At 34.9% G+C, this 20,001-nt stretch overlaps 3 protein-coding genes across 4 annotated transcripts; 1 reads left to right on the top strand and 2 right to left on the bottom strand.

Moving 5' to 3' along the window:
* Positions 1–1,716: 1,716 nt before the first annotated feature.
* Positions 1,717–18,421, bottom strand: LOC109610700. The gene is made up of 15 exons (XM_026969615.1): positions 17,547–18,421; positions 16,524–16,937; positions 15,795–16,026; positions 15,258–15,483; positions 14,701–14,976; positions 11,417–11,774; positions 10,415–10,828; positions 9,667–9,898; positions 9,215–9,440; positions 8,739–8,903; positions 5,013–5,541; positions 3,918–4,331; positions 3,188–3,419; positions 2,885–3,110; positions 1,717–2,627 (listed from the first exon to the last, which is right to left on the bottom strand). The coding sequence occupies exons 1-15, from the start codon at positions 17,952–17,954 to the stop codon at positions 2,351–2,353; spliced, it is 4,629 nt and encodes a 1,542-aa protein (XP_026825416.1). The 5' UTR covers positions 17,955–18,421; the 3' UTR covers positions 1,717–2,350.
* On the bottom strand, positions 8,185–12,158 carry LOC105275002 (UDP-glucuronosyltransferase 2C1). Of its 2 annotated transcripts, XM_020030257.2 has the most exons (6): positions 11,417–12,157; positions 10,415–10,828; positions 9,667–9,898; positions 9,215–9,440; positions 8,579–8,903; positions 8,185–8,508 (listed from the first exon to the last, which is right to left on the bottom strand). In XM_020030257.2, the coding sequence occupies exons 1-5, from the start codon at positions 11,825–11,827 to the stop codon at positions 8,621–8,623; spliced, it is 1,566 nt and encodes a 521-aa protein (XP_019885816.1). In that variant the 5' UTR covers positions 11,828–12,157; the 3' UTR covers positions 8,185–8,508; positions 8,579–8,620. The 2 variants fall into 2 exon arrangements, with proteins under 2 accessions (XP_019885816.1, XP_019885815.1); XM_020030256.2 differs by having other exon boundaries at positions 8,185–8,903; positions 11,417–12,158.
* LOC105274880 lies at positions 15,889–16,514 on the top strand. The gene is made up of 3 exons (XM_011331346.1): positions 15,889–15,976; positions 16,086–16,288; positions 16,390–16,514. The coding sequence occupies exons 2-3, from the start codon at positions 16,097–16,099 to the stop codon at positions 16,507–16,509; spliced, it is 312 nt and encodes a 103-aa protein (XP_011329648.1). The 5' UTR covers positions 15,889–15,976; positions 16,086–16,096; the 3' UTR covers positions 16,510–16,514.
* Positions 18,422–20,001: the final 1,580 nt, after the last annotated feature.

The raw sequence follows: 20,001 nt of genomic DNA, 5'->3' as shown, positions 1-20,001 counted from the left end.
GAAGTATGAAGAAACCGGGCATAAATCTGAAGGATTTTCAATCGTCGAAAACTCTTCGCAATATGCCAAATCCATTCTTAAAAAAGCCGTGTTAAATGTCTTCGCGTGAAGGTTAACAATTTGGTAGAGTGTGATAATTGTGCATATAATAAATAATAGATGAATATTATTAGTCGAAAACATTATTAATATTGAAAAATAAAATAGCGCGCGCCTGTGTTGTACTAGTTTCATATAAAGTATTGGTTGTCATTTACATTAATTTTATTCGTCTGTCTTATTTGAATGTTTTCGAGATATTACATTTATTATAGTTACATAATAACAAATTTACGATGTAAATATAAATAAAATTACCGTTTACTAGATAAGAGCTATGTTCTGTTGAAAATGCGGAAAATTCTACTAAATTAAAAGATAGCGAAATGTTTTACTTTTTTTATGTATCTTTTTTTAATTTTTCCTTGTTTCCTTGTTTTAATTTTTTATAATAAACAAAAGTATAATTACTCTAACTTAAAGAAGTAAGAAGTAAGCAGGAATCATGTCTTCTTAAAAAACTAAGATACTGAGTTGCTACTGATTGTGAAACGTTCGTTTTCCAGTTACAAGAAGAATTCCGTGACACTGCAGTATATTGTACCAACCTAACTCAGCTTCCTTGATCACGATCATTCATACTTTCACGCCATTGCTCAAATTACCATACAAAATCTTGAGCAAATAGAACGCCCAACGTGCCCAAATTTTCGAAGAGTCCCTACAAAGTGAGAAATTACACGCTCTCGCCGTTTATACTGGGTGTCTCATAACTCCTTACCTTCCCGTTAATGGTGTATAGTTTTGACTTACAAGTAACACTACCCAAGTGTCACACGCCGATTTTGATAAGCTTCGAATATGTTGTTGTCTAGGTCAAAATATGAGATACATATTTTTTTATATCGGCCCGTTTTGCCATTAAGGGGGTGAAACACCCTCTTGAAAAAAATCGGGTTTTATATTTCTTAGCGAATACCGTCGAAACAATAAAACATATAAGAAAAAGTTTCAAGTAAAAGTTTTATGGATTCTAATGTACTTTATAACAGTGCAATCAGATTTTTCGAAAATGTCATATTTTTCAAAATTCCTTTCCCCCTCCACAATTTTTGAAAATTTTAAAATTTATCTTTCAGCAAAACTTCAAGCATATTTAACGACAATTCAACCATATATGATAAGGTCATATTCTGAAAACGCATTTTTCAAAAATAAGCTAAAAGTACCTCTATATCGCTACATACGCGCCCCGTCCGTATTCTCGTATTTAATACGCTAGTTACTCCTGGCAAGAGTTTTTTCGCACAGAGATAACAATGAAGTCGGGGGATTACTTTTAATTAACAAAATAAGTCAGGTTCTCGCCCTCTGCCGAACCCAGAAATGGTCAACGTAGAGCTGACAAGAAAATTTTACTTTTTTTATTTTTATCAATATTTCTAAATTTGTTTGTTTTTTTCTCTATAATTGCATATATACTAACATTTCTTATGAATCTGATTGCACTGTTATAAAGTACATTAGAATCCATAAAACTTTTACTTGAAACTTTTTCTTATATGTTTTATTGTTTCGACGGTATTCGCTAAGAAATATAAAACCCGATTTTTTTCAAGAGGGTGTTTCACCCCCTTAATGGCAAAACGGGCCGATATAAAAAAATATGTATCTCATATTTTGACCTAGACAACAACATATTCGAAGCTTATCAAAATCGGCGTGTGACACTTGGGTAGTGTTACTTGTTAGCTGAATCGAAAAGTCCTTTACCATTTTGCGATTTTCGCAATAATAATCAAGTTATTAAACGATTAAAGTAAATGAATGCGAGCACGGCTCGTGCAGCGAAGCCGTCGGTAGAAGGACCGCGCGCTCGTTGTTGGGTATCGTGCAATGAGACAGCGGTACCAGAACGCGTGCTTTGTAGCATGCAGTGGGGATGGAGTAGGAATGGTCTCGCGACTTGTCACACGTTTTCTGGCATCACTGTCTTCATCACGCATTACTGTGCCCTCCTACCGATGGCCTCGCTGCACGAGCCGTGCTCTCATACGTTAATATCAATCGTTAATAACTCAGTTATTATTGCAAAAATCGCAAAGTAGTACAGGACTTTTCGACTCAGCTATAGCTAAGTCTAAACTATACGTCATTAACCAGCGCAGCGGTAACAGAGTTTTGAGACATCCTGTATAAAGAATTGTTTTTAATACATCTTCTAACAGAAAGTTTCGTCAGCCAGAGAATAATTCTGATAAATAATTACTTCCTATTTATATTCTTCAAAATTTCTTTTGAATTAGTGCGACTAATTGATCTTCTTTGAATGTAACGACCTGTGATGATTTATCATTTTCATCACAAAACGCATAATGAACAATGCAATGGTAATAATGGCTGCCATGCAAAGCAAAAGACACGCAACTACGTCGACGAGACACAATTGCCACCAGGCCAAATCCATAGCGGGCGACCGCAAAACATCGTCACCGTATTTAATCACGTATTCGATCCAGTAATTTGCAGTGTCAATAGGACTTAGAGGTTGATCGAAGAGTCTCTGCGATAGATTTCTAGCGCTTTCCCTAAAAAGAAAATAGTCACATTATCAATAGCGATTAACATATCGCATTAAAGACGCAACGCAAATACGCTGTGGAAATGCTAAGTACACAGCGCGCACATAAAATAAAAATAAAATAGTGAATAGCATATTATACCGTGTTGTCGTATACATACAATGTATAATAATAAGTAGGCAATGCAAAGTGCGCAATAATATCTTACTGACAAATTATTGTTTTACATGTATGCTAATATTTCAAATACTATTTTCTCTTACATGTATCGAGAGTCGTGCAAGATCGCGTTCAAAGCTGCGCTCATGTCTTCTTCAGAAATCTTATGGATATCCAGTTTCAACGCGATATTTCTCGCAACGTACCTCTCCACAGTTTTAAACTGATCGCTGTACAATGGTATGCCGATCATGGGAACACCGAGGAAGACCGCTTCCAGGGTACTCATGAGTCCACCGTGAGTGACGAAGGCTTTTATGTTTGGATGCTCTAAGACATTGAATTTGTATTATACGGATTTTGTAAATTTTACAAAATTGATTAAGTAAGAACAACTTGTGACTCACTTAATACTTTAAGTTGCGCTATCCAACGGAACGTGCGAATATTTTCGGGTAAGCCAGCCGGCAATTTTTCCGGGTTCGGTACCTTCATTAAAACCCGCACAGGTGCTATCTTGCCTAAGGAGGCATAAAACACATCGAGGATTTTGCGGGGAAACGTTTCAATCAGCACCATCGAGCCGAACGTGAAGTATACAAAACCATCTTTGCTGTCGTCCATCCATTTCTTCAATTCCTACAAAGAAAGAATTCTTAAATGCACTTGCTGTTCATGCCAATTGTTTTCTCGTGAATATTGAAATAAAGACTCAAGAAATTCAAGGAATAATTAAACAATTTATTTAAAGAAACGATCGAGCTGTGATTCATAAAATATACTGAAATTTGAATAGTACAAAATTAAGTGCAGATGACAAGTGGGAGATGATTGCAATCACACTACACCTTTTCACAATTCTTCTTTTTGTTTCTCTTCTATTTCCACTATTATTTATATTAACGATATATTAACTTCTAACGCAGTTTCCGTAAAGATGCTAGTTACTCAAATTGCAAAATACTTTGCCGTGTACGCTGACACACTTTAATTTTATCCTTGTTTCCAGAACAGTGTCATCAATGCGAGTGGATGAGAGAGAAGCAAGAGAGCAAGAGGTTGCCAAGAGTCATATAAAAGTGTCGTTGGCGTTAAGCAATAATGAAAACGACTTCACAATCGAAAGAATTGTCTTACCTGTGGCAACGGTGACTCATCATCTCGAATATGAATCCCGGCTATTTGAACGGCGGCAGGTGTCATTGGCTGGATGCCATTCAGAGCGATGTGAGTATTAATAAAAATCAATGCCAGGTTCATTTTGTGTATGCTTGGAAGATTCGGTCCAAAGTACTTTCTTACTAACTCGTCCTGCGGCCCCGTCACGTACTTAAAGTTCCACTTGGAGTAAAAAACATTGAGAACGTTTTTCGTACGCTGCCATAAATTTGTGGGGAAACCCTCTTTTGCAAAATTGTTTGATACGAAGGCTAGGTTCTCTGGTTGAGCAATTAATTCATTATGCCATGGAAGTAGTGCCATTGTGCTGAGTCCGATCAAAGGTATATTTAATAATTCGGCGATAGCCGCGAAGCAGTGTGCCGCGAATATCTGAGATAGATAAATAATTTTAAGTCAAGAAGTTACAGAGAAACTTATCTTTCTTTTACAAATTCGAAGTATTCATATTTGAAATATGACTAACAGATATTGTTAGATGACATGTTGTTAGATGATTGGTAACAGCAGTTTTGTTTGATTATGATATTCAATTTAGTTCTTAATTTCTTTATTAAATCAGGAATTTATGAAGTGTGAAATATTGTATATTATACAGTATTCGCCGGAAAAAGGAACATCAGTGAAATTCATACATCAATTGCAGTTAAAGAAGTATTTCGTGTCTTATTATTGATGAACTAGTGAACCGACTTGAATAATGTAAATGAATAACATCAAATAGTTTATTGAAATTGACTTATGCATACAACATTCTGTTGTATTACTTATTCTCTTTGTATCATTGTCCATTGTATCATTGTACTAGGATGAAAAAGAAATCGATTAATTTACATAAGAGATAACGTTTCGTGTCACCTATATGAAAAAACGTATTATGCAGTTAAAGACCGAACGTGTTTATTCACTGCTATGCCATTGGAAGCACTATTTTTTTCACCAATAATAAGTAATATTGAGACAGATTCTTACTCTTCTTCCTCGCCACGAAATATGAAATATGAAAATATGAAAATATGGTGCGCGAATATGTATCACAACAATTTTTCATACCTCTATAATCATTGCATCGTAGGGTGGATCTTTCGGCGGGTTGCGAACGAGGTTTTGTATTACCGGATCCCCCAGATGGGCTTCACAAATATCATTACCATTTAGTGTTCCGAGCACAATCGCTGGATTATTGATCTGTTGTACTTTTGTCACAAGCTCATACGTGAAATTGTTTACAAGTGATAGAGGCGCTGTCAAGTTTGCAATATCGGTATAGTTTGGGTAAGGTGTCTTCTGTGGATACGGACTGATTATGTCGGCCTGATGTCCTTTACTGATTAAACCTTTCATCAAACTCTCTAGTATAACGAAATGACTCCTGTATGCAAGGGGAAACACCCCGAGAAAGCGATATGCAGTGCAAATCGATAACCAGAACAGCCAAACAAATATCACCGGCAACATCCGCATTTTTGGTTTCATAAATTTTGTTTCATAAATTCGATTTTGAAACACGGTAGGGAAATCACGATCACTTACTTCAAATGTATTGTTTATTTGTATTCTGTTGTCTGTTATTTTATATTTGCTTTTTTAATTCTTAATACTTTTGGTGATAATCAGATGTTCGATCTAATTTTTAAATGACTATTTATTTTGAAGAAGTAATTAAATGGCATACAATGTTAAATATAAGATCCGAAGCTGAACATTCGTGATGAAAACACGCGCTGAACTTACGACGCAATGAAACTAAGCTTGCAAAGTGTTAATTTTACGTATATAACTTGTTTATTATGCACAATGTAACAGAGTAGAATGTATCGCAATTGTATGCAACGACGAGTATACCAATTTAAATTTAAATTAGTTTGGATTCATATGTTTTGCGGTTTTAGTACTTATGCGTATAGCACCATTTGCAATCTATTTCCATGGATTTGAATGTTTAAGTGTTGGCATCACTCATCCTTTAGTTTGTATGTTGCCGCTATTGTAAGCGCGCAAAAAGTTTTCTTCGTTTTCTTGACTTTAATATAGTTGTTAAGATCATGACTTTAAAGGACCTCGAAGGGATTTTAATTGTCGCGTATATTGTTTATTAAAAAGTCATCATAAGAAGTTTTATACATAGGATATTTATTTTCTCTCTCTCTCTCTCGCTCTGTGTGTGTGTGTGTGTGTGTGTGTGTGTGATTCTGCGCATGTAAGTAATCTAGAATCATTTCCACGCCCTCTGTTGTTCTTATTTTTGCGTTAATTTTCAAAATTTCCATTTTGTATTTCATGATCATTTTTCCTGGATATACAGGGTGTTTCCTAAGTAAGTAGACAAACTTAAGGAGGATATTCCTTGGCTTATTTTAAGAAGAAAAGGTCATATAAACATATGTCCTAAACTGCTTTGTTTTCCAAAAAAAGTACATCACTGTTTTCGTTCACTTTTCGGATAGCGTGCTTTTGCAGTACGAGTCAACAGCGGTGGGGATGGAGTGGGGATGGTCAATTTTTGAACAGGAAGTTTGCCAATCGATGGATCGGTCGAGGTACTCAAAGACCAAACGATTTATGGCCTGCAAGATCCCAAGACTTAAATCCAGTAGATTTTTTTCTATGGGGACAGCTTAAATCTTTAGTTTACGCTACACCTATTCAAAATGAAGAAGATCTCAGAAATCGCATAATAGATGGATGTGAAAGAATACGTAACACTCCAGGTATTTTTAAGCATGTACGTCAATCAATGGAAAGGAGAGTTGAGGCGTGTATCATGGCTGCAGGTGGACATTTTCAGCAGTTACTGTGATGTTTATTATTTTTCTTTTTAGTTACTATTTTCTTTTTCGTTATAATTTTTCTTTTTGGTTACTATTGTTTTTCATTTGTTTCATTTGCAATAATACAAACTGTTCTATAATAAACGAAAAGTGAACGAAAACAGTGATGTACTTTTTTTTGGAAAACAAAGCAGTTTAGGACATATGTTTATATGACCTTTTCTTCTTAAAATAAGCCAAGGAATATCCTCCTTAAGTTTGTCTACTTACTTAGGAAACACCCTGTATAGGACATAGAATAAATAGGATAGATGGACAAGATCCTCGCATTTCTAAAACAATGGTAAAGTTATATAGTTATATAGTCCTTAAAATAATATTTTATGAGAGAAAACATGAAAATGTTAGTGGCCTATTTTTGACAGATTTTTTAAATTAAAATTCTGGGTATGTTTTCGGTAATTAAAAAAGATATGGCCATTTATCACGAATTACCCCATGTTTCACAATTTCGCTTCTTTGTGTATTTTGAAGAATAAAGAAAAGAGTCGTTTACAGCGAAATAATATGCCAGAGTGTGTTAAAACAGATGAACGTTTCCATAATCACATATTTTCATAGGGGAAGTAATATACAATTATTTTAGTTTTCTCCGACAGTTCGTGAACATTTTCAGTCTACTTTACTGACCCGAGAAATAACTTTTGCTATTGTATATCTAAATTTGTAAGCCAAATTTCCAATAATGTATGTTGGCTTGTTGGCTACAAATGAGCTGCAGTGATATTACGGTGGATATGTTAATGGTCGCTCCATAAAGAACAATTGCAAAGAACAGCGATTATTTATTCTTCCGAAGTATTACAACCCTGAAATTATCCTTGATTCATTACAATTTTATTCAATTACCTTTATTAAATACATTTGCTTAATTCTACTATCTTATTTCATATAAAGTATTGATTGCCATTTACATTAATTTTATTCGTCTTTCTTATTTGAATATTTTCGAGATATTGTATTTATTATAGTTACATAATAACAAATTTGCGATGTAAATATAAATAAAAATACCGTTTACTATACTGCAAAACATGTCTACTTTAAATTCCGCGAAACTATAACGGAAAAAAGTCATTTTTTCCCGCTTTAACTTGTAAGTGCGAAATTAAAGCGGAATCATTGCGAGTTGTCATAGTTACGTTATTTTCGTCCGCTTTAAATATGTATGACCGAAATCGTAACCGATGATCACATCCTTTATAATATTCGTTAACTATACTTTATATATATATATATATATGATTCCGCTTTAATTTCACACTTACAAGTTAAAGCGGAAAAAAATGACTTTTTTTCCGTTATAGTTAAAGTGGACATGTTTTGCAGTGTAGGTAAGAGCTAAGTTCTGTCGAGAAAATTTTACTAAATTAAAAGACAGCGAAAGGTTTTACTTTTTTTATATCATTTTTTAATTTTTCCTTGTTTTCTTGTTTTACTTTTTTATAATAAACAAAAGTATAATTACTCTAACTTAAAGAAGTAAGAAGGAAGCAGGAATCATGTCTTCTTAAAAAACTAAGATACTGAGTTGCTACTGATTGTGAAACGTTCGTTTTCCAGTTACAAGAAGAATTCTGTGACACTGCAGTATATGGTACCGACCTAACTCAGCTTCCTTGATCACGACCATTCACACTCTCACGCCAGTTTTCAAAATACCGTACAAAATCTTGAGCAAATGGAATGCCCATTGTGCCCAAATTTCCGAAGAGTCTCTGCAGAATGAAAAATTACATGCGCACAGAAAGTTTCGTCAGTCAGAGAACAATTCCGATAAATAATTACCTGCTGTTTATATTCTTCAAAGTTTCTTTTGAATTAGTGTATCTAATTAATCTTCTTTGAATGTAACGATCTGTGATGATTTCCATTTATCATTTCGATCACAAAACGAACGATGGTTACTGCAACGGTAATAATGGCTGCCACGCAAAGCAGAACACACGCAACCACGTCGACGAGACATAATTGCCACCAGGTCAAATCCATAGCGGGCGACCGCAACACGTCGTCACCGTATTTAATCACGTATTCGATCCAGTAATTTGCGGTGTCAATAGGTCTCAGTGGCTGATCGATGAATCTCTTCGACAGATTTCTAACGTTCTCCCTAAAAAAGAAGATAGAACAGTCACGGTATTAAATAACAATCAAGACATCGGATCAAAGATGAAGCGACAAAACCTAAATTCGCGAATACAAAATAAATTTCAAATGTACAATAATTTAATAAAGTTTAAATATAACAATACGCAAATTAAATTAGACAAAATTGAATACGATATATATTTGCGAATGGCAAATCGTATCACATTATGGTACATAGAATATAATAAGGGCGTGATATATAATAATTTATCACTGACAAATTGTTGTAGTAATAAGATATGGTAATTGTTATAATAAGAAGTTTTCTTTTACATGTATCGCGGATCATGCAAGATCGCGTTCAAGGCTGCATCCATGTCTTGCTCAGTGAGCTTATGGACGTCCAACTTCACAGCGATGTTTTTCGTGACGTACGAGTCGATATTCTTAAACTGATCGGCGAAAAGTGGCATGCCGATCATGGGAACACCGCAGGTGATCGCTTCCAGGGTGCCCATGAGCCCGCCATGAGTGATGAAGGCTCTTACATTTGGATGTCCTACAACATTGTATTTATACTAATAGAGTTTTATGATTTACACAAAAAAACATACTTTGTATAATTGATATAATTTACATGTAGTGATGGTTGCATGTGATAAGTTTTTAATTATTTTTAATATTGCAAATGTGTAATACCTTTACTGTTCGCATGAGATCACATTATAATTTTATTAATATTAATATATTATATAATTGATTAAGTAAAAACAATTGTGACTCACTTAATACTTTCAGCTGCGACATCCAAGCGGATGTGTAGACATTTTTGGGTAAGCCAGACGGTAACTTCTCCGGGTTCGGTACCTTCATTAAAACCCGCACAGGTGCTATCTTGCCTAAGGAGGTATAAAACACATCTAAAATTTTCTGCGGAAACGTTTCGATCAGCACCATCGAGCCGAAGGTGAAGTACACAAAACCGTCTTTGCTATCGTCCATCCATCTCTTCAATTCCTGCAAAGAGAGAATTATTGGATGCACTTGCCACTCATGCCAATCGTTTTTTCGTTGTTTAAATGAAGACTCAGGAAACAAAAGGTATTTAGGGAAACGGCCAAGCTGAGTTGTGTGAAAAAGACATCTTATTAAGAATGAATGTTCATTCTAATAAATAATATTATTATAATAAAACAAAATAAAGTTTAGCAATAAAATTAAGTGCACGTGATGTGGAAAATGATGAAACATATACTGCAAATTTTCGCAGTTTGTCCTCCTATTTGCAATATCAAGTCGATACATCAATTTCTACTTTAGTTTCCGTAAATATGTAAGTCACGCGTATTGCGAAATACTTTGCTGCGTATGCTTTAATTCTTTTTTACAAAGCAGTGTTATCAATGTTGCGGACGGAGTGAGAAAGAAGAAAAAAATAGATAGGCCAAAGGTCATACTAGAGTTTCATTGGCTAGAGTTTGGTTACGCTATCCAAAGTGAAAACAGCTTCAGAGATCGGCAGAATTATCTTACCTGCGGCAACGGCAAATCGTCATCTCGGATATGGATCCCCCCTACTTGGATGGCAGCAGGTGTCAGCGGTTGGATCTTATTCAGAGCGATGTGAGAATTAATAAGCATCAGCGCCAAGTTCATCTTATGTACACTTGGCAAATTTGGACCGAAGTACTTCCTCACTAAATCGTCTTGCGATCGCGTGAGATAGTTGAAGAACAACTTGGAGTAGTAGGTATTAAAGACGTTGTATGTACGCTGCCAAAAGTTCATGGGAACTTCCAAGTCTACAAGAGTGTTCGGCACGAAGGCCAAGTTCTCGGGCTGAGCGATTAAGTTATTAAGCCATGGATACATCGACGTCGTGCTGACTCCGATCAGGGGTATGTTTAACAAATGAGCGATGGCCGCGAAGCAATGTGCACCAAAGAGCTGAGCATAAACAGAATAATTTAAAGTCGAGAAGTATCTGAGGAGTTTTAATTAACTTTAAAACCTCGAAAGTAATCGTACTTGAAACATGATTATTAAATATTGTTAGATTGGTGACAGAATGTTTGCCTGTATATGTTATTTGACTTAATTTTTTTCTTGTTTAGTGTCGGTAATTTATATAAATAATAAAATAAATTTCTCAATATTTTTTTGCTAGGGAATAAACATTAGTTAAATAGATTAATGAATACGAGTCAAGTAGATTGTATCTCATGTTTATATCTGTTTAATTAAGGAAATCAATTACATCAATGTGAATAAAGTATTCACAAATTTTCTATTGAAGACGCTTTATGCACGTAACATTCATTCGTTATTAAATTGATTATTTACATTTGAAGTAACGATTTACTTCAAATATAAAAAAAACGTATTAAACAATTACTATAAAACCCGTACAAATTCCTTTCATTGCTGTGCAATTGAAAGACCATTTTTCTGCCTCATGGTGATGAGAAACATTCTTTCTCGCTACAAAATTGTTAAGTATTTTGCAAGAAAATACATCAAAATAATTTTTCGTACCTCCATAATCACCGCGTCGTAGGGTGGATTCTTTGGCGGATTGCGCACCAGATTTTGTATTATCGGATTCTTCAGATGAGCTTCACAAACATCGTTACCAGCTATTGTCGCTACAGGAATCACCGGATTCATGTGCACTAACAGCGTCATCACAAATTCATATGTCATATTGTTCACGAATACCATAGTCGATGTCAATTTTACGATATCGGTATAATTCGGATAGGGTTTTTTCTGAGGAAAAGGACTGATTACGTCGACCTGATGCCCTTTATCGGCCAAACCCTTCGCCAAACTTTCCAGCATGATGAAATGGCTTTTGCCCGGAAGTGGAAATATTCCAAGAAAGCGATATGCACTGCAAACCGTGAGCCATAACAGAGAAACAAGTATCACCGGAAGCACCCGCATTTTTTGTCTTTATTAATTCTAGTTGATTATAGAAAATGTATAAATGCGATTTGGATACACGTGGAAGAGGATCGACGACACTTGATTGGCATTTAATTGAATTCTCTGTTGTTCTCTTTTTTTTATTTCATCCGCATATTTTTAACTGGTAATACTCTTGGTAATATACGTTCGATTTAATTTAAAAAATTCGCTATTTAAAAAATAATTAATCAAAAATGTATGTTGCAAAATGGAGAATATACGAGGCTGAACATGGCACCGACAATTGCATTCACGAGCACGATACGCACAAATCTTAAGATGGAATGAAACTGTTTCGCAGTTCTATGACAAGATGACATGTATAATGCAGTGGAGGGAGATGTTTCGTAAAGATATGTGTTTAAACATGCAATCACTAGCAATGATATGTACAATTTGCTACGTCAGATTTTAAATTCTACGGAATTTACATGCAGACTTGTGTACCACGCTAGAAGAGATTATGTCATCTTGAACAATCATATCCTTCAACAAATTTCTCGCAACAAACGTAATTGTCATGCATTCGGCAATAGTTTCTCGTCATAATGTGACAAGCAACTTTATTAATGACAGTCTTTTGCTTGCGGCTTTTTTATGAACTGTGTGTGGCAATATACACTATTTTCTCGTTAAGAAGACATGCTTCATTTTTATGCGTTATCCCCGAATTTCGAAGTCAAATTTCCGATATTGTTAACTGATTAGGAGCGATCTTCGATGATATAACTGAATGCTAATGTTGATGCATTAATGAAATATTAATATAAGGGAGATCAATTTAATTCGCTATATATTATAAGAAGAAAATTGTTATTGACTGACGGCAACTATCTTGTTGTGAGAGCGATGTACTTACTTAGCATTCCCCATCAGATTAGCAGAACTCTGCATAAAATATATATGTCGATTGAGAAATTTCAAATGGAAGAGTGATATTAGAAGATATAATGTAATCTATACTAGAACGTCTAGCTCGGCAAGATTTGCACGCGGCAGCCGATTTTCAGCTAGCGCCGCCTCGCGCTATTCCCCTTACCTCGAGCCCCGCGCGCAGCCAACAATCTGCTCACGGCTCAGGACCGTATGACACGCGTATATCTACATATATTTCCAATAGCTTTCCACGTCACCCGTGAGGTACTATTGTTGACGCGTTTTTTTTAAGTGGTATCCCCAGTAGGCCTAATCCACCCTATGACCCTAAAACAACCCTTTTAAGGAATAAAATAGAAGAATGAAATTACTAATTAAATGAAAACTATTCGGACAATTCAGATTGTGAAGGCAATTTTCGAGATCTTTTAAAGACGAGAGTAGAAACATCGATTTCCATATTGCATGTAGCAAGTCGCATAAGACGCGGTAAAGAATCATCACTTAAAGAAGAATTAACGTTTTTCGTTTTTTATCAATTTCATTTTCGAAAATGAAGTTTCACATAAATATGTGGAACCAAACATGGAATAAATTCGAAGTCCGAAATTTTGCAGCTTGGGATATGATGATTCTGATAAAATTTTATAAAAATCAGCACCGGTTTCTTTAACCGTTTTGAGAGAAATATCAGTGTGTAAATCACACAATTCATCCTGCAAATCAAGGTGTTGTTCTTCGATTAATTCTTCTCAAGAATCCCCTTACAGGCTGTAAGTTACAGCGTCAATCGAATATATATATATATATATATATATATATATATATATATATATATAATTATTTTATTACATACTCGCGAATTGTTATTATAAAAAACTTGTTTATTGTATAAAACTTATTTAACTGTCTCTTATTTTCAATTTAATTTCTTTCATTTTAATTTCATATAAATTAAACTTGCATGTAATAACAAGTCTGAATCTCAATATTTGGAATGTAAATGTACAATGTAAATAAAACTGTCGTTTACTTTTTACTAGATTAACGTTCATTTATATGTCAAAGCATAGAAAATTGCTAAATTTGCTAAATTGAATAACATAAAAAAATTTAAGTTTTCGTACTTTTTAATGTTTTCATATTGTTAAATGTGTCACATGTCTACTATCGTATACGCCAGTGGATGATTTCTCTTTCGCATTTTGTCATTAGCTGCTCAAGCAGGAAGTTCTCACATAAGAAGATGCTCCCGAATGATATAAAATCAAGCCAGTTGAAATTAAGCGAGCTCAGGATATCAAACAGCTTAATAAGCAATGTTAATGGATATTCATGCTATTTATAGATTGGCAATCTTTAATTATGCACATCTGACTTTTTATGTCTAAGCTCTTGTGCTAAAACTTGTTAAAAAAATACTACTATTTAAACAAGAAATTGCTTTTCTACTTTTTCGTATATCTCTTTGCTTTAACGTTTTCGTATTCATATTTTGAAAAATAGAGCTACTGATTGCACGTGGTCTCAAGAGATTTAAAAGTAAAAACTAGACATGAGATGGAACTTTTTCTTATTAATATAAAAGCATAATGGAAGCAGCTGTTATAGCTGCAAAATAGTTTTCGCACAATTACAGTTTCCACACTTCTACTGTATTTATAACAATAAATTTATAATACTATTTAGAGAACAAAAATAGAAGAAAAATAAGTGGGGATCAAGTTTTTTTATTTCCAAAAATAAATATATCATTGTGTACTTGCATAACCTTCTTCTTAAAATAAATTAGTTAGCACATTTCTGATTCATATTTTTAATGTCCTCCGGGGACAAAGAAAATTCGCAGAGCGACTGAAAATGAAATTCCTCACATAAAGAATAATTGCTCCCGATGAATTATTGCGTACTATTTATATGTTCTTAAACTTTCAATTTTCCACTTTATATGTTCTCAACTGAATTAATGCAACTATTTAATCTTTTTCAAATGCAACAATCTGCGATGATTTATCATTTTCATCATAAAACGCATTATGAACATTGCAACGATAATAATGACGGCTATGCAAAGCAAAAGACACGCGGCCACATCGATGAGGTATATTTGCCACCAGGCCAAATCCATGGCGGGCGATCGCAAGACATCGTTGCCGTATTTAATTACGTATTCGATCCAATAATTCGCGGTGTTAGCAGGGCTCAGCGGCTGATCGTGAAATCTCTGAGATAGATTTCTCATATTCTCCCTAAAAAGCAAAGATAATAGTCACGTTATCAACAGCGATTAACACATCGAATTAAAGACGAAGCAACGAATATACATCGTCGTCGTGAAAATACATTAAATGTACACAGAGTGCACTTTAAATAGATAAAGAATGATGAATAGCATATCATACCATGTTGTTGCATATGTTGCATACATATAATGTAATAAGCGCGCAATGCAAAGTGCGCAAACAAGTTGTTGTACGGAAACTGTTATATATATGCTAATACATAAAATAATAAGTTTTCTTTCTTTTACATGTATCGCCGATCGTGCAAGATCGCGTTTAGGGCTGCATCCATGTCTTTCACAGTAACTTTATGGACGTCTAGTTTCACAGCGACGTTTCTCGTGACGGACGCATCAATGGTCTTAACTTGATCGACGGAAAGTGGCATGCCGATCATGGGAACACCACAGAAAACCGCTTCCAGGCTACTCACGAATCCGCCATGAGTGACGAAAGCTCTTATGTTTGGATGCTCTAAGACATTGAATTTGTATTAGTCGAGTTTTGTAAGTTTTACAAAATTAATCTCCCGGACAAAAGACATAATTTGTATGGTTGATTAATTATATATTCTATCAACTATTATAAAAGTTATATACATGTAACGATGACTGTATGTGCCAAGTCCAAAAATTTATAATATTGCAAATGTATAATGCCTTTATTATGTATGTTTATAGTAATTTATAATGTATGTTTATGTGAATTTACATTATACTTTTATTCTGTTTACTTTGAATATAATTATACCATATCATTGATTAAGTAAGAACAATGTGACTTACTTAATACTTTAAGTTGCGCTATCCAACGGAACGTGCGAATATTTTCGGGTAAACCAGCCGGCAATTTTTCCGGATTCGGTACCTTCATCAAAACCCGCACAGGTGCTATCTTGCGTAAAGAGGCATAAAACACATCGAGGATTTTGCGCGGAAACGTTTCAATCAGCACCTGTGAGCCAAGAGTAAAGTATACAAATCCATCTTTACTATCGTCCAACCATTTCTTTAATTCCTGCAAAGAAGGGATCATTAAATGCACTTGCCAATCATGCCAATTGTCTTCTCCACTAGTAAATGTTTAAATGAAGCTTCAAGAAAGTCGGAGGACCAAGCAATTTATTGGAGATCGCTCCGTGATTCGCAAAATACATAATGTGAAGGATGAATGGTACAAAATTAAGTGCACGCGACAAGTGGAAAATGATTGCAATCATACTACGAGTTTTCACAATCGTTTCTTTAGATTCTTCTATGTCCAACGCCATATTTATGATGTATTTACTTTTAATGCAATTTTCGTAAACATGCAAGTCATTTGAAATGCAAAACACTTTGTCGTGTACACTGATTCATTTTAATTTTATACTTTTTCCAGAGCAGTGTCATCAATTTTTGCGGGATGGACGAAAGAGAGGAAGAGATTGCCGAGGATTTCACAAGAGCTTCATTGGCGTTAGGCAACAGTGACAAATGGCTCCAAGATCGAAAACCTTGACTTAAGGTAAGTACCTGCGGCAATGGCGAATCGTCCTCTCGGATATGCATTCCGCCTACTTGGACGATAGCAGGTGTCATCGGCTGGATTCCATGCAGAGCGATGTGAGTATTGATAAAAAGCAATGCTAGGTTCATTTTGTGTATGTTTGGAAGATTTGGTCCAAAGTACTTCTTCACTAACTCATCTTGTGGTCTCGTGAAATAACTGAAGTACAACTTGCAGTAGAGAGTATAGAGAGTGTTGTAGGTACGTTGCCACACATTCTTGGGAAATTCCTGTCTTGCAAAGAAGTTTGATACGAAGGCCAAGTTATCTGGTTGAGCGATTAAGTCATTATGCCATGGAAGCAGCGGCGTTGTGCTGAGTCCGATCAGAGGTATATTTAATAATTCGGCGATAACCGCAAAGCAGTGTGCAGCGCAGATCTAATATAAACAGAATAATTTTAGTCAAGAACTAATAGAGAAACTTCTGTTTCTTTTACAAATTCAAAGTATTCATACTTCAAATATAAGTAATAGATATTGTTAGATTGGTGACAGCAGGTTGCTTGAATATGATATTTATTTTAATTCTTGATTTTCGTATTGAATGCCGGAAAGTAAGAAATTGTGAAACATATTCCTCAATATTTGCCTGAGAATAAATGTCAATAAAATGCATCAAATGCAATCAAAACGAAGCATGTCATTTGTCATCGCTAATGAAGTCTAATGAAGTCGAATCGAATTGAACAAATTGCTTAATGTAGACGATTTATTGTTTTCGAATATGTAACATTCGATCGTCATTTATTCTCATTGTTCCATTGCCAGAATAAAAGACAAAATGATTGTTTACATCAGAAGTAACGTTGTGCGTCAATTATGTGAAAGCATGTATATATGTATAGTAAAGATCGGACGTATTGTTTTCATTGCTACGCAATTTACAGGACCATTTGTTTTTCTACGATAATAAAATCAATTGCTGCTCGTTATAGAATTGTATTAATTTTGTAATAATATTATATATACCAACACAAATTTTCGTACCTCCATGATCATTGCGTCGTAGGGTGGATCCTTTGGCGGTTCCCGCACCAGTTTTTGTATTACAGGATTCCCCAGGTAGGCTTCACAAACTCTATTACCAACCTCTGTCGCGATGGCAGTCACCAGATCCCTGTGTTGTATTTTCATTATAAATTCATATGTCGTATTGTTATCACGTACCATAGGTATTGACAAGGTTGCGATATCGGTATAGTTTGGATAGGATTTCTTCTGTGGAAAAGGACTGATTACGTCGACCTGATGCCCTTTATCGGCCAAACTCTTCATCAAGCTCTCTGGCAAGACGAAATGACTTATGGCGGCAAACGGAAACACTCCAAGAAAGCGATATGCATTACAATCCGATAGCCACAGTAGTGAAATAACTACCACTGACAGCATCCGCATTTTTATAAATTCTGCTGCGTAAATTCGATTGTGACACACGTGAGAGAAAATTAATGATTATTTATCTCGAATTTATTTGGATTCTGTTTTTTTCTTTTATCCTTATTTTTTTAACTAGCGATATTTTGATAACACTCTTATGTTCAATCTAGGTTTTACTGGACAATATAAGAAATAATTAAATAAACTATATAGACATAAAATGGTGAATACAAGAGCCGAACAGTTGCGACGACTATGGCGAACTTAAGACAGAATGAGACTGTCAAGTCCGCAAATTATAACTTGACTACATGTATAATGTAGTAAAGGAGTATTTATCGCAATTGTTTTACATCAATATTTACACAATTTAAATTCATCTGGTATTCCTACTTTTGTACTGTCAGCGCTTATGCTTATTAGCACAATTTACAATCGTTTGACTTAGTTAATAAACACTTATACCTCTAATATTGGCCGTTTGATTTAAATATTATAAGCATTGTGAGTACAAGGTAAAAGTTGATATTGTTACATCACAGTAACACTTTATCTTTTACTTTTGCAATAGTCTTACTGATTTTAAATATGAAGACTCAAACGGTTCTATAGGAAAACATCTATAAAAACATGTGATGATTTCCATTTATCATCTTCATCACAAAACGTACAGTGAACACTGCAAAGGTAATGGCTGTCATGGAAAGAAGAAAACATGCGGTCACGTTGACAAGGGATAATTGCCACTAGGCCAAATCCATAGCGGGCGATCGCAAGACATCGTCGCCGTATTTAATTACGTATTTAATTCGATCCAGTACTTTACGGTATCAATAGGGCTCAGTAGCTGATCGAGAAATCTCTGCGATAGATTTTTCGTGTTCTCTCTAAAAAACAATAGCAGAAAAGGGTTACGTTATCAGTAGTGATTAACATATCGAGTCAAGGATGAAGCGACGAAGGCACGCAAATGCAAGATAACGATTAAATATTCACAGCGCGCACTTCAATTAGACAAGAAATAGTAAACTGTGAATAGCAACTCCTATCATTTGATCTTACGTATCTATATGCACGATGTAAAATGAACAATATTATGTTGCTGACTATTGTCGTAATCATTTACATGTATGCTAATACACAATAAAATAAGAAGTTTTCTCTTAAGTCGGGGAAGTTGGATTCACTTTAAAGATATATCGTAGATATGTGGATGACATATTTGTAATTTTATCAACAAATAAGATCCAATTCGTACTTGAGAGGTTCAATGCTTACCATCCGAGATTGAAGTTCACATTAGAATTGGAACGTAATAAGTGTCTCAACTTTCTCGATGTAACAGTCATACGTAACAGTGATGCTCTCATCACTAATTGGTTTAGAAAACCTACGTTTTCCGGACGATACACGAACTTTTTCGCTAACAACCCTACGCAGCATAAGGTGAATGTAATATCGAGCCTAATCGACAGAGCGATCTTGTTATCTGATAGCAAATTTCACGCCACTAACATTGAAACTGTTAAAACTATTTTATGCAACAACTGCTATCCTCGTAATTTTATAGAAAGACACATCAAGAAGAGACTCAAAAAGATTGTACATAAAAAATGTGTCAATGAGAATGACGGTGATATGTGTATACATAGGGACAACAATAAATACGACAGAGGCTTTTTGCCGATTCCATACATCAAAGGAGTAAGCCAGAGAATAGGTAGGATTTTTAAACATTGCCGGCTTCGAGTGTTGTATACAGTTTTTAGCAGGATGAGTAGCATCATTAAATGCGGTAAAGATGAACTTTCAAGCGACACTAGAATGGGTACTGTATACAGGATCAATTGTACTGATTGTAACAGCTGCTACATTGGACAAACTAAAAGACAGCTGAAGGTCCGCATTAACGAGCATAGGTCTGATATTAAAAAACATCAGAGCAATTGGTCGGTAGTTAGCAAGCATAGGATGGAGAACGGCCATACTTTTGACTGGTCGAACGTTGCCGTTCTCCATCAAGAAAAATATTTGAGAAAACGTGAGATGGCAGAGATGTTATTTA

The sequence above is a fragment of the Ooceraea biroi genome, chromosome 1 (genome assembly GCF_003672135.1).
Source record: "Ooceraea biroi isolate clonal line C1 chromosome 1, Obir_v5.4, whole genome shotgun sequence".
Lineage (NCBI taxonomy): Eukaryota > Metazoa > Arthropoda > Insecta > Hymenoptera > Formicidae > Ooceraea > Ooceraea biroi.
This window is presented reverse-complemented; position numbering and strand designations above follow the sequence as displayed.